Consider the following 14,687-nt stretch of genomic DNA (forward strand, 5'->3'; position numbering starts at 1 on the left):
CAAAGGCGCCCGAGCTGCCCGCCGGCCCCGCCCGAGCGTTCCGCGCACGCGACGTTCCAGTCCCCGGAGTCGGAGGCAGGCTTGTGCGGCGTCCTTGTCCCCCTCATGCGGCATCCTCGCTCCCGCCAAGGCATTCATGTCCCCTCCCCAGCTCTTGTACCCCATCCAGTCTACCCGCAGTGCCCCCAACACCACTGCCTTCCCATCCCCCGACTTCTCACAGCTGCCAAACCTCCCCCATCCCCCGTTTTCTCATCTGAGGGACCCAGCGGACCTGGCTTTTGAGGGTCCCCAACCTCACTGGGCCACCACCCTCCGAGGGTGAAAAGCAACCCCCAAGCCCTGCATGGGGTTGCGAAAGGAGCTGCCTCCCCAGCCCCAGGCTGGCCCCTCCAAAGGGGTCTCTGCAAAGGGGCGCCCCCATGTTCCCCCAGGGCTAAGTGGGCTAGGAAGGCTGCGGCCATCTGGTTTGCTTGTCAGAGGTGTCCCTGGCCCCTCCTGCCCCAGGGAACAATACCACCAACACCAGCAGCAACAAATTACATTTACTGAGCACTTAATGCACACGCTTCCTTACATTGACCACATAACCCTGCCACTCACAGGGGCTGGTACATACGAAAAGGGACCTTGTCAGAGGCATCGTCCCGGTGACAGACTGGACCAGGCACTGTCCCCTCCCGATGAGTCCCCTCGCTGGAACTGGGAGCCTGGCCGGGCCCCAGATTCAGAGGAAGCCCTCGTCTCCCATCCCTTTGGGGCCTCATTTGCTCATTGTGCTCAAGTAACAGGAGTCTCTCCTCATAGGAAGGCTCTCCTGGCTTGACCACAGTCTGGAACCTTCCCAGCACACCCCACCCATGAGTTTGGAGAGCTTGCAGAGGAGAAAGTGAAGGTTCAGCCCAAGACATAGTCTTACATGGGAGCAGGAGACCAGAGGTATGGAGGCTCCCAGCCCAGCCACGTGCCACCCCTAGGCGCCTCAGGGGTGGTCCTTCCTCTGCTTTCCCTTACCTCAGTTAGGCCCAGAGAAGCTGCGAGAGGCTTGGCGTCTGGGGTGCCTCTGAGGACGGGGGACAGTGAGAGGCCACACCCCTGCCGGCCCAGCCCACCCCAGCCCAGCAGAACCCTCCCTGCCTGCTTCTGTCTGATTAGGACCCTGGGGCGCCCAGCCCGACACACCAATCATCTCCAGGCTTCAGCTGCTGGCCTCAAAGCTCAGGCCTCTAGGGCCCTGAGCCTGCAGGACCAGGGCCTGAGTGGCCATGGGGGCAGTGAGTTGGGGGGCCCACTAAACTGGGGTGTGGAGAGGACCCAAACTTGGAGGCTGTGCACCTGGTAGGGGAGGCTGAGAGGTGGTTGGTTTGTGGCAAGTCTGAATCCTCTCCAAGAGGAGGACGGGGCCAGCCCAGAGCCTGGCACAACAGGTGCTTAGCAACTGTCAGCCAATATATCAGGTCAGAAAGGCACGGCCGGCAGCCCTGGAGGACCCCACCAACCCTGAATGTCCCTCCCGTAGTGGTCCAGGGCCCTGGGGGCTGGGCCCACATGCAGCGAGGTGCTGCCCCCATCTGAGTCCACGGGTCAGGCTGGCTCCGAGTGGTACTGGTACACCTTGATGTAGCTGTCCCCTGCGTCTGCCACCACGAGCTGGCCCTGAGGGGCACAGGCCACACCCAGGGGCCTCCCCAGCCCCTCAGACACCAGGCAGACGGGCTCCCTGGCCCGAGGAAAGAGGGTCACGCGGCGCCCTTGCTCATCTGCCACAATGACACTGCCCTCCACATCGGTGCACACGCCTGCTGGGTTCCCAAAAGCATGCCCTTTCCGAACCCCCAGGGAGCCCAAGGGCTGGCAGGCACTGCCGAACAGCCACACATCCCCAAACTCTTCGCTCACGGCGAGGCCCCCGTCAGGCCCTGGGCCCACCCAGCACGGGCCCTCCAGACCCAGCATGGAGGCTGGGGCCAGTGGCTGCAAGGCAGGGCCCAGTGTGAAGCTGTGGACAGCCCCAAGCACATAGTCTGTCACCAGAAGGCGGCCAGCGGCATCCACAGCCAGTCCCCGGGGGGCCAGGTGGGTGCCCACCGTGACCCAGCGGCCCAGGGGGGCTCGGGCGGCGTGCTGAAGTGCGTGGACAGCCCCACGGACGAGGTCGCTGACCACCACAAGCCCAGCGGCCGTCACAGCAACGTCCTCCGGCACGAAGGCCCCAGTCCCCGGCAGATGGCAGGGCAGGTGGCAGATGGAGCGTCCCTCGAGGTCCATCACGTGGACGCAGGGTGCAGCCCCGGCCGTCAGGAAGAGCAGGCCATCCGGGGAGCAGTGCAGACCCCGGGGTCCTCCCACAGCCCCTGCCGGCACTGGGATCTGCCCCAGCAGCCGGGGCTGCCGGGAGCGAGTGGGGTCTCTAGGTGGGTCCAGCTTGGGAGCAGCTGGGCGGGGAGGCCCAGGAGGCCAGAGGACAGAGAGGTGGTGGGCAGAGATCACAGTTCGGCCCCTCTGAGCTGAGTTCCTGCAGCTGGGCCGCGCGTGGGGCTGCAAGAGAAATACCCACTGTGGGCCAAGCAGCGGCTACCCCTATTCCCCTGCTCCCTTCCGTGCTGGCATTCTCCTGTTTTACACACGAGGAAACTGAGGCATGGGGGTGGGGAGCTGGATTCAAACCCAGTTCCACCAGATCCCGAGTGCTGGCACAGTCCGCAAGCCCAGCAGCCAGCCATGTGTCTGGGTCCCGTTTCACCAGACATGGCCCCTGAGACACAATTCTGGGAGACACAGGCCTGTGAAGGCCCGAATGAGCTCACGGGCCTTGGGAGGTCCTGAGGTGGAGGTGGGGGTGGGGGTGGGGTGTTTCTCAAACTCATCTGCCCAGGGAACCCTGCCTTCCCTCAGGCAGGGAAAATGACTCTTCCTGGAGGCAGCCCAAGGGTCTGCCCATTGTCCCCACAAAGCCCCTGGAAACTTCCGACCCCTGAAGGATTAGGCAGGGGGCCTTTCCTGGGCCTCTCTGCCTGCTCCCACCCAGAGAGGCTGGGTGGGGGTCTCCTACCTGGGGCTAGTCGCCCTGGGCCCTGCTCCGGCAGCAACAGCCTCTGTTGTTAGAAACTGGAGTCTGAGGGAGGGGCCGCCTTGATGAGCTGGCATGGGCAGGTGGGAGGGGCAGGTGGGACTCTGGCCAAGAACATGTTTGAGCAGTGGCCCAAGAAAGCTCTGTGGAGCCGCCACTCAGCTGCTAAACCCCTAGAGGCGCCCCAGTGCTGCCGCATTCCTGCCTCGGGGACTTTGTACCGGCTTCTGGGACATTCTTCCCACTGCCCCCACCTGGTCTGGATGCCACTCGCGGTCAGCCCAGCCACCCCCCCCCCCCCTTCAGGGAGGCCCGCACAGCCCTCCCAAACCCGCCGTAATGTAATTCGTGGGTTTGCTGCTCAGAGGGCACATGCGTGTGAGGCAGCCTAGAGCGCTGTCCCCCGGGTACGACCGCAGGGTTAGGACTTCGGGGAAAGGGCTGCACTCGTCCCATGCTGAATGCGTCTCTCCCCAGAGTCAGGGGTGGGGAACCTGCAGGGTGTTCATCCTGCCCCCCCAAAACCGGCAGGGCTGGGTCCTGTCTCTCTGATCCTGCTTCTACGCCTGTGAAACTGGGCTGATGCTCCTAAGTTCAGGTCTGCCTGGGGGGTGATGAGAAATCTGGGTGCAGTAGGCACACGGGGGTGCCAACAGGGGGCCAAGGAGGGGCAGGTCTCCGGACGACTCCCAACTCAGCCCACAGACCCTGCAGCCCATCCAGGAAGCCCCTGGAAGGTGGGGGGTCAGCCCCTGTCTGTGGCTTGCCGCACTTCCCACCTGGCTGACTCACACCCCAGCTCTGGACTTGGCCTCTTAATGCCCCGAGGTGGGGTGGGCAGCCGATGCTATCTGCTGCCCTGCACAATTAATGGGGCAGCCATAGGTCCTGCTCCGACTGGCCCCAGCCCGGCCGGCCCAGCTTGGGGAACCAGGCACAGGCAGGACCCGTCCTCCCTGGGGCCACTCCTGGGTGGGCACGGAGGTATGGCCAGCTCCCAGGAGAGAAGTGATTAGCGGGGCCCAAGGGTCCCCCCGGGCACCCCTCCCTGTCTTCCCCCTGCCCCCGCCTGTGGGAAAGGCCAAGTGTGGCCGTGCAGGGAGGGAAGCAGTGAACTGTGAAGGCCACCGATGCCTATCGTGGCTGCAGGGGTTGGCGGGGGGCCAGCAAAGGCCACGCTGGGCAAGCAGCCCTGGGCCACAGAATGTGGGTGCACCGTGTAACCACAGAGGGGGCCGCCTCCAGCATGGATCTGACATTAGGGCTGCCCTGCCAGACACGAGGGCTGGAGGCAGGCCCAGGGGTTCCTGTCCACTACCAACGTGCTGAAACACAGGCTTGACTGGCCCCAAGACCATGCACATGGGCCTCCCCACCTCTGCCTGCTTTACCCGCCTTGGATGGAAAGCCCCCCCCCCCCCGCCCCATTCGTTTTCCAGACTCTGGCTCTCCCAGGGAGGGCCCAGCCTACAGGAAGCAGGTCAGCGCCTGAAGGTAAATACCCAGCAAGATAGCCCAGGACACTGGCCACCTCAGAAGCTGAGGCCGGGGACATTTCCATGTCAGAGAGTGTCCCAGTGGTGATGCTGGTGAGGCAGGGGAAGAAGGAGGCCCAGACAGGGTGTGTGAAGATAGTTTCTATTTTAACGTCCACGATTGTGATCAGTACGTAGCTATGACCCTCCACTGTCCCTCATGCCCTCATAGACAGGCGACAGCCATGGCAGGTCAGTCCACAGGCATGCTGGACAGGCTCTAGGCCACGCCTCTGGGGCTGGGGCAGGTGGGGGGCCAGGCAGCGGACACGGGGTTGGAGAGGAGTGCCTGTCTGTTAAGAGCAGAGCTAACACAGAAGCTGTGGTCAGACCTCAGCACCAGGGGGGCTCTGAATGCTAGGGACAGCCTCAGGGGGCCAGGAGCCCACAGGCCCACCTCGGGCACCCCAACTGCTACCAGGAATGACAGGGTCCTCCGGGGCCTGAAGGGGGAGGCCCGGGGGTGGGACACTGGAGTCAGCCTCGCACTTGGTGGTGTGGCCAGAGAAAGGCTCAGCTGGTGCAGGGCCCAGCATGCTGGGTGGCTCGGGGGCCCCCTGGGCGAGCGTGGGGCCCAGCTCCCGCTGCCCCCAGGGCCCCACAGGCCCCTTGAGCCCCTTGGTGGGCACCCGTTTCACAGAGAGGTCGAGGGGTGCGTCTGGCGGCCGAACAGCCCGCTCCAGGGCCTGGTGGATGGTGAGCAGCTCCTGGCGAATCTTGCCCAGCTGCTCCCGCAGAGGCCGAGGGGCCAGGCCCCCGGCAGGCGCCAACTGCCCCAGGCGCTGCTCCACCCTGGCATAGTCACCCAGGGCCCGGGTGAGGTCCTCACCCACGTGCCCGGGGCCACCTGGCACTAGGTCCAGGGGCTGCTGGGGCAGGAGGGCCATGGGGCCTGGGGGCTCAGGGTTGCTGGGCTCCTTGTCCTCAGGCCAGAGCATCGCGGACGGGCCAGTCTGCAAGCTAGGGGGTAGAAGCCGGTCAAGAGGGTGCACTGTGCCCCTCAGTGTGCCCAGTCCCTGCCCCACACTCCCCCTGGGTCCCCCCCCCAACCCCTTTTAGCCTGGCTGAGGGCCTTGAGACCCCTGAAGGATAGAGAAGCTGGCTCTGTGGCCTTGGTTTCCCCTCTGTCGCCTGAAGCCCACATTCCTGGTAACTAAGCTCAGAAGGGGGCCCAGCCATCCTGGCCAGCTCGCCTCCCACCGCTCCCAAACCCCATGGCCAGGGGCCCCTGACACCTACCTGCTCTGGGAACCAAACTTCACCACGCTACAGGGGGCCCTCAGGGGCTCCAGACTGCTTCCCAGGGGCAGCCTCCTCTTGGGGTCACTCTGGGCAGCCGGCTCCAGCTCCCCCTCCGGCCCTGAGTCCCTAGGGGCTCCTCCTCGGGGCCAGGGCCTGCCCAGCCCAGGCACCGGCACTTTCAGCAGCCCCGGGGCCAGAGCCACAGGGGGCCCCTTTGGGGCTGCTGGGGGCTTGGCAGGGGCAGCCTTGCCTGCTGGCAGCCCCAGGGTATGCTCCAGGAGCAGGGGGTAGTATAGGCGGGGGACCAGGGCAGGGCGCTCAGGGGCTTGTGGGGAAGGGAAAGTGGAAGCCGGCGGCAGCAGGGGGCTGGCCGAAGCCAGAAAGGGCATGTGGGCCGCAGCGGCCAAGGAGGGTCCCAGGTAGGAGAAGAGACCCGGCCCGAGAGGGCAGTTGACACCCAGCAGGGACACGTGGAGGCTCTGGGCCTCGGGGAACTCACTGGGGGGGGGTGGGGGGTAGCAGGGAACCCCGCTCTCAGGGCCCTCTGCAGCCGCGTCCACCACGGCCAGGGCCCCGGGAGCCCCGCCCGGCCCCGGCTTCCAGGACTCAGCCAGGAGCCCGCCGAGGCCCACACCCTTCGGAGCATCCCGGGCCGTAGGGGACCCCTCCGCCCCCAGCTTAGGGCCCCCGACGTGGCGGCGCAGGGAGAGGACTGGGGAGGCCGGGTCGGGCGCAGGGGGAGCGTCAGGGGGCCGCACTCCTCCTCCTCCTCCTCCTCCTCCTCCTCCTCCTCCTCCTCCTCCTCCTCGGGGCTGGCCGCCCATGTCTGTGGGGCCCGAGGGGCGGTCGGGGGTGGGCGCGCGGGGCCGGGGCGCGGCCGGGGGGCGACGGCACGCCCATTCCGGGGAGTCGAGCAGCAGCGAGAGGGAGTCCTTGCAGAGGCTGTACTTCATGTGGTTGTAGAGGTGCGACTTCTCCAGGCAGGTGAAGGGGCACTGGAAGCACTTGTAGTTGTAGGGCTTGCCCCAGGGCCGCGGGATGTAGTGCGGCTTCTTGGGCTTGCGGGCCCGCGCCCGCGCCCCGGGGCCCAGGCGGCACGAGCCTGCCTCTCGGGACATGACAGCGGCCTGCTAGTGGGCGGGGCCCGGGCCCATGGCCACCTGTGCACGGGGGGAGGGGGGCTGTGGTCAGCGCCGGCCCCTGACGGCTCCGCGCCCCCCTCTGCCCACCTGTGCCCCGCAGCCCTGCCTCCCTGGCCCGCCCCCCTCATCCTCCCGTTCTGCTTCACGCACACGTCTAGGGGCACCAGATGCGGCAGATAAAAACGCAAGACACCAGTTAAATCCGGGTAAACGGCAAACGCTTTTGTAGCAGAAGTATGTTCTAGCCGATATTTGGAACGTACGCTAAGAACCCCTGCTGTTTATGGGAAATTTGAGGTTAACTAAGCATCCTGTGTCTCATCCGTGGGCCCAGCTCTCGTCTCCACGCCACCCCCCGCCACGCCCATCAGCCTCCAGCAGGCCCGTTTCAGGGATGATTCTGTCCGCCCCCGCCTGGGTCTCGGTCTACCCGTCTACCCGCTGGGCATCTGGTGAGTGACCAGAAGCCAGGCATGAGGAGGCCCGTTCCTGGGACACCAGCCCTCCTCGCTCCCCTCCGGAGGCCTCTTCCGCGCTGGGAAGCCGGAGACGGAAGCTGCCTGGGTAAGAGACCCCGGCAGAAGGCTCCGAGAGTCTTGCTACCACTGAGCGCATGTACGCGTGTTCCCGCTCCAGCAGGGTGCTGGGTGCGCAACGCGGGTCTCTGAGGGGGTCGGCCTCACGTGGGGCCAGGCCAGGCTGGGGGGCGTGGACGTCACAGCATGGCCCCCCGGCCCAGCCACCTGCTCAGCCTGGCTCCATCTGGGTGGCTTCAGGCAGGTCAGCGGCCGAGCCTGCAGCGGCCAAGCTCAGCCAAGACCCTCCTCTCCCCACGCCCCACACACTCGCTCGGAAGCCGCTCCACACTCCATCTGGGCCACCACCTGGGCCATCCACCGCCCCAGTGCGCGCCTGCGTGGGGCACACGGTGAGTGTGTGCACACCGGCTTCGGGTGTGTGCACACAAGCGTTACCAGGCTGCAGACGAGCCCTTACCCGGCGCCCGGAGGCACAGCCTCTGCACGGCTGGGCCGACTGGGAACAGAGTCAGTCGGCCGCCAAAATGCAGGGGGCCTGGGAGCTCGCCCACTGCCACACACACACACACACACACACACACACACACACACACACACTGTGGAGCTCACACACCACTCAGAGTGGGCACAGTGGCTGCGCACATGAAAGCACTCACAGCAGAGCCGGGGTGTGAGTAGACCCTTGGACACACTCAGGCGATTGTGCACACACACACACACACACACACACACACGCGCACACATCTGAGGACACCCACGGTCACAGACACTCTGACAGGTGTGGACACACATACACTCGCCCTTTCCCCCAGGGTTCAGGGACGGCCGGTGGGTTGAGCGGGGCAGGGCTGGGGCAGCCGGGCAGCCACTGGGAACAGGCCATCCTCCTCACCAGCCTTCAGGCTCTGCACACAGCAGGCAGTCACGTCCGCCGCCCCCAAACAGAGGGTGGGCACCCCGTGGTGTGGGGACAGCCAGAGGGGTGGAGAGGGCAGCCCACCCGAAGGAGCCCTTCAGAGGGGGGTCAGCATGGCAACCAGCAGGGTGTGGAGGGTGAGGCAGGGTGGTCTGCACGTCCACATCTTGGAGGGGAGGGGCTCTGAGAGAAGTGAGAGGGTGGGAGGAGGGAGCTGGGCTCCCCGAGGAGCAGCAGACCCTCGTGGACTTGGTGGTGGGTGCAGAGGTGGGCCCATCCCTGTCCTCCGAACCCTCCCCGAGACACAGATGACAAATGGGCACATGTGCTTGGGAGACAGAGGCGGCTGTGCTGGGGCCATCGATCACCCAGCCCTGGGAGCCACACAGCTGTGCCGCCTGGTGCCGACACCCATCCCACCTCCCCGCCAGGCCCCTGGACTCCGGAGGTGCGGCTCCGCCCGTGCTCCCTCTTCAGATCCGTCCCCTGGGGGTGGGGGGCTTGTCCAGGATCTGTCTTGGCAGCTATTGACCCCACGGGGACCCCGGAGGGGGCCCTGGCCGCACCGCCCCCCCCGCCCACATGCTTGTGCACGAGCAGAAGACACCCGCGGACAGTAGCATGCACACACACACCCAAAAGCACATTCATTTGCACACGTGTCCCAACCCGTGACTGGGTGCGTGCTCTGGGCTCCTCGGTGGCCCACACCCCCAGTGTGCTGGCCCGGACCCCTGAGCTGGAGACAACTGGTGGTGGGGGAGTAGTGGGAGGCCCCACCCCGGGGTGGGAGAAGGGGCACCCAGCGCCGTGAGCCACCACCAGCCACTGGGGGGAATATAGTCCACCCATCCCCACCCGAGACTTGGGGAGCACCCCACAGGGCTTGGTAGGGAGGCGGTGGCCAGCCTCCTCCCTGGCTGAGGTCGACACCCCAACTCCCTCCTCCTTGCCCTCCCCGGAGGGAGGGCGCCCTCCTGCAGGGATGGGGCTGCTGCGCCCAGGGGTCCGCCGCGCGGAAATGAGGGACATGGGGACTGGGGCCGCCTCCTCCACCCCCCCCCCACCCCGCGCCTGGACACTCCCGGCGTCCCGCGCCCCCGCGCCCTTGGCGCCCAACCGGCCCCGCGCGGCCCCCAAACTTCGCGGGACTCGCCGCCGCCCGCGCCCGCCCTACCTGCGCGCCCCGCGAAGGCTGCGTCCCCCGAGGACGCGGCGGAAACTTCCGGCCCCAGCCCCGCCCGCGCCCCCGGCTCAGGCCCTCTGGGCAGTCACACCGACTCCCGCAGGGGAAACTGAGGCCCCCGCGCCGGCCGCAGTCACTCACTCAGCAGCGAGCCCCCCGAAGCCTCCGCCGCCGACCGCGCGCGGCCCCCCGACGCCGACTCGCACCCTCCGAAGTTGGCGGCGGGACTGGCGCGCGTGCGCTACGGCGCCGGGCTCGGGGGGCGCCGCGACCTCCGACCCGGGCTCACGCGGGAGGGGACGCGCCAGCGCGGGGAGCGGCGTCCCCGGGGCCGCCCCAGGTGCCCCCGCCCGCGTCTCCCGCTGGCCGCACTCACCTCGCTCCGCGGCGCCGGCCACTCCTGGGTCGAGCGGTGGCCGGTGACACCGGCAGGGACGGGGAGCGGCGTGGAGGAGCCGGCGGTGCGGGCGCAGGTGTGCGGCCGAATGAGGGGCTCCTGGCACCGTCCCCGCCCCCGTCGCCTGCGGGCTGCTGCGGGGGTGCGCAGAGGCGGCCAGGTCTCCCGGGGTCCCCGCAGCGGCGTGACGGGGTGTCAGCGGCCGAGGGCGCGGGGAGAGGCGCCGTCAGCACTCATCCGTCAGGGCAGGGCTTTGGCCCCTGACAGCCGCCCTCCTGAGCCAAAGCCTGGAGGCTGAGCCCTGGGACAGGGGGAGCCAGGAGCCAGCCTGGGGAGGGCTGCAGCCCGGCCAGGGATGGGATGGGAGCCCAGACCAGCCCGGAGAGGGAGCTGAGCCCTGAGAGCGCTGGAGCCCCGAGCCGGGCAGCAGACAGTGCGGCAACCCTCCCTTCCCCGCCAGCTGTCCCTGGCCAAGCCTTGACTCCAGAGATGTTTCCTCTCCTCTGAGCAGGAGGCTGAACGGGTCTGCACCCTGTAAACCCCTGCCCTGCCCCCTGATGGCTACGGGCTCAGGAAGGGACGGCCACCATGGGCTTGCTTCCCCTTTTCTGTAAACATCACTCCTCACGACACTGACGGGTGCCCAGGCCTGCCTCTGCGTTTGCAGGACTGGTCCTCGCTGGCCATCCCTCCCGGGAGGACCCGGGGTGAGAGTGGGGGCGGGGGAAAGACTTGGGTATCCAGGAGCCACCCTAAGACCCCTGCCCCCAATGTCCTCACGGCCAGACCTGTTTCCCTCCCAGCTCCCAAAGTATGCCAAAGGCCACGTTGCTCCCCAAGCTGCCAAAACGTAACGGTCAGGGGTCCCACTTCTCAGCCAAATCCTCGTAGAAATTCACCTGACTGGCGGGTCCCATACCAGATGTGAATGCAGACTCGCTGGGGCAGGGCCGGACTGTGTCTCTCTCAGGGAGTCTCACCTGTGTTTGGGGGACACGTGTGACCGTGTCGTTTCACGTTCAGGATGGGGTCTGCAGGCCAGCGCCGTGGGGGCACAGAAGCAGGTATAGGTTTCCTGGGGTATCCCCTGCTAAATCTGGGGGGCAGGAGCACCTTGGGGAAGGAAGGAGTGTCCTCTAGGGGCCTCCGAGTGTTATCCCCCAAGTGGGGCAGACAGAGGAGAGCACTGGATCCAGACTCGGAACCCCGGGAGCCTGACCTCAGTTTCCCTGTCTATGCAGGAGGGCGGCGCGGGTCTCCTGGGGCTCTGGTAACTACGACAGGCATCTGTAGGAAATAGGGTCCGGCGGTCTGTCTCCCTTCTGCCCTAGTGTCACCTTCCCTGACACCACCTGAGGGGACCCACTTCTCACCGAGTCCAAGGGGCAGGGCTGGGGGCTGGGCGGCACGGCACGCCAGCCTTCTCCTCTCTGCCTGCCTGGCCTGGCCCAGCTGACCAGCTGACCGTGCAGGCAGCCCTAGGCCGGGAGACAGCTTGAGCGGCCGTCACGCCAGCAGCCCTGTGGAGAGAGGAGGCCAGGAGGCCTGTTCCTTCTGTGCTCAGACCCCTGGATGTGCTCAGCCAGGCCTGGGCCCCTCATCACAGGCACAGGCACGGCCCCAAGGGAGCCAGGGGCACAGATCGCCCAGAGACAGTGTGGTGGGGGGGTGTCCCAGGCCTTGGCCACTTGTTCCCGGGACAGTTCTGTGCTTCCCCACACCTCACTGGCTGACCCCTCTGAGGGTCTGGGAGAGGCTACAGCCGCCAGCACAGGGGATGGGCTGGTTGGGGAAGGAAGGACGTGGATCAGGAAGCCCTCGTTCCGGCATGCAGAGAAGGCAGCCAGTGACACCCAGGGGACCAAGGAGGCCCAGGAAGATATGCCTGGGGACCAGCCGTGGAGGCCACCGCTATGGACGGGCTTCTCCAGAAGCTGAAGTAAGAGGAGGGGTGGGGGCACCTCCAGAGGAACCCAGCCCTAAGGGGCATGATTCCTGTGAACTTCTGAGCTTCCGGGAGTGGTCTGCAGAGGGGTGGTCCCTAGAGACCAGCTGTGGCTGCAACCCAATACCTCTGCGTGGGAGTGTGAGTCAAGCCGGCCCATCGGGTGCACATATGACCTTCCCTAGCACCTGCGGCCAGGCAAGGCAGGGACGTTGATGCCAGCCCCTCGCACCCCCGTGCCCTCTGCCCAAGGTGTTCTCGCTGGGGTACGTCTGCTCCCTTGTCGCCGGCACACCTTGTGCCCGTGGCTTGTCACACTTTCCACTCAGGAGTGGGGAGTGAGGGTGGGTCATAAACCTCCCACTGGGACCCGCCCCACGCGTGCTGGGAAGAGCTTGGGCCTGCAGAGATAGCTCCTGCCCCCTGAGGCAGTGACAGGGACCCCTGTGGCTTTGGGGCTTGGTCATCCATGTGGCCCTGAGCTCTGAGACACCTGTCGTGTTCCCTTCATTTGCAGAGCGGGTGACAGGAGGCTTGGTCTCTGGGTGCTTCTGGCACGAGTGGGGGCCTGGGGAGCAGCCTCGTCCTCAGCTGGGGCTGGCGTAGGGTGCCGTGGGGACCCACAACCCCTCCATCTGATCCCTGCCAGAGCCTCATCTTGGCCATTAACCTCCTCTGCCTGGCTGGCCCACGGCTGTCCGCCTGTCACCTCTATTAATGCTGGTACATCCATGCGGGGGGCGAGTAGTCAGGACGGACAGCGGGGCCGGGCCAGGCAGGGGGCAGTGGAGCAGTGCCCACGGTGGGCCTGTCTGACTCTCTCAGTGTCGGCACACAGCCCTCCCCAGGACAGGTATAGGGGCCGGGCCAGCCTGTGCTGGGAACACAGATCTAGGAGCTGGAGCCCCCAGGCAGGGGCTCAGAGTCCCTGAGAGGGGTGGCACCATGCAGGAGCCCCTTGATCCCAGAACATGGATCATCCTTGGTACTTCTTCCTTCTCACCCGTTGGAGGTGAAACTCGGGGACTCCTGGCTAAAAGGGGTGGGCCCAGGGCTTGGCCAAAAGGGGCAGCATCACACCTGAGAGCCCCGGATGCTAGCCTGTGGCTGCTGACCCGAAAAGCACTAGGGAGCCACAGGAGGCTCACGGCGGGGTTGTGAGGGGAGGAGCAGAGCCAGGGATGTGACGTGGGCAGGGCTGTGAGCGGGTCTGGGGGTCCCCAGTGCAGGCTTAACAAGGGCTGGGCAGAGTGTGGCCCACAGGGGACATGTGCCAGGCCTGGGGAATTCTTGGAGAGTCCATGAGGGGGCCAGTGAAACGGGACCAGGAATTGGGGAGCAGAGCGGGCCCACCCTGAGGGAGTTGGCCCAGCCAGGAAACTTCTGGCCCCGGGGTCCCCAGGAGAGGCCCTCTGGCTCCAGCTCCCCCGGGCCTGTGGAGGACGGTCCGGCGGCAGCCCCAGCCTGCCTGTGCCCCTAGCTGCGGGCTACCTCTCCTGGAAACCCCCACGCACCCCTCTCCACCCCCAGATCAGTCCCCAGACATGTTAGATCCTCGGTCCCCTGGGGGTAGGGCATGGGGTGGCTGTGTGCCTCGGGCTGCCGGGAAGGGGAAGGGGGGCTCCTGGACGCTCCCTGGAGGCACAGGGAAGAGGTCCAGCAGGAGTGATCTCCCTGTCACGGGAGGCATGTGAGCTAAGGCAGGGGCCTTTCCGATCTCTGAGGGAGCAGTGTGGCCAGACGGGTGGGATGAGAGGTTCGGGCCTCCGGAGCCCCCACCCGCTCCCAAGCCGGCGTCGGCCGAGCAGCGCCTGGGGCCGACAGCAGCCATATGTTGGAAGAGGAGCTGTGTGCGTCGCTCCGCGGCCCCCCGGGCCCGGCCTTCCTGGGCCTGTCACACATGATTTTCCCTGCCTGAGTGGCAGGCCAGCCAACAGGAGGGGCAGGTGGGGGCTGCCGAGCCTCTGTGCCGGCTCTAGGTCCCCCCCAAGGCTCTCAACACTGGACCTGCAACTCTGGGGTAGGTCCAAGTGCTGGGCCTTGAGCTTGGGACCCCCGGGATCTTGCTGAATGCCCTGCCCTGTTGCGGTCCCCCCACCCCTCTCCCTGGCCAGGTCAGGGTCGGGGGCCCCGGGAGGACCCCTGGCTGGTTGGCAAGGAACAGCCCTCCTGCTCAGTCGTGGGCGGGCGGCCAGGGGTGCACGCGGGCTGTGTGGGCGCCCGGGGCAGGCGGGAGAGCGCCCGGAGCCTCGGCCCTGTCAGCCCGGCGCCCACAGCCGTGCAGAGGGAGGCGGGAGGCCGCGGCTAATTTGTACACTAAGTGCTTCTGACAGGGACGCTTCACAAGTGAGAACACACCACCGCCCGCCTGGAGAAGGCCGCCGTGGCCGTGTGGGCAGTGAGGTGGCCTGGCCGGGAGGCCAGGAGAGAGGGCTGTGGGAGGCCCAAGGCCAACCTGGCAGGCAGAGATGGGGAGGAGGGCCCAGGACCAGCAGCTTCAGCGGCCAGAGGGTGGGAGACATAGGAGGCAGTGGGCTGAGGTGGGGAGCCGGGACCCAACAGAAGGGGGACGGCCTCTGGCCTTGTGCCCGATCCCCATTTTGGTGGCCCTGGGGTCCAGGTGAGGCCAGCCACGGCCAAGGGCTTGGTGGCTAAGTCCACACCCCAGGAGCCCCCTGATCCTGGCCAAGCGCCCACCTCGACCCCCTTCCAGCA

General features: G+C 66.8%; 2 protein-coding genes across 2 annotated transcripts; both read right to left on the reverse strand.

Annotated features, from left to right (window-relative positions):
* Positions 1-525: 525 nt before the first annotated feature.
* On the reverse strand, positions 526-3,157 carry NHLRC4 (NHL repeat containing 4). Its single transcript, XM_043561136.1, has 2 exons — positions 3,053-3,157; positions 526-2,538 (listed from the first exon to the last, which is right to left on the reverse strand). Exon 2 carries the CDS (start codon positions 2,266-2,268, stop codon positions 1,585-1,587), a length of 684 nt encoding a protein of 227 aa, XP_043417071.1. The 5' UTR covers positions 2,269-2,538; positions 3,053-3,157; the 3' UTR covers positions 526-1,584.
* A 1,535-nt stretch (positions 3,158-4,692) lies between these two features.
* Positions 4,693-7,011, reverse strand: PRR35 (proline rich 35). The gene is made up of 2 exons (XM_043561137.1): positions 5,845-7,011; positions 4,693-5,565 (listed from the first exon to the last, which is right to left on the reverse strand). Exons 1-2 carry the CDS (start codon positions 6,963-6,965, stop codon positions 4,932-4,934), a joined length of 1,755 nt encoding a protein of 584 aa, XP_043417072.1. The 5' UTR covers positions 6,966-7,011; the 3' UTR covers positions 4,693-4,931.
* Between the last annotated feature and the right edge of the window lie 7,676 nt (positions 7,012-14,687).

The sequence above is a fragment of the Prionailurus bengalensis genome, chromosome E3 (genome assembly GCF_016509475.1).
Source record: "Prionailurus bengalensis isolate Pbe53 chromosome E3, Fcat_Pben_1.1_paternal_pri, whole genome shotgun sequence".
NCBI lineage: Eukaryota > Metazoa > Chordata > Mammalia > Carnivora > Felidae > Prionailurus > Prionailurus bengalensis.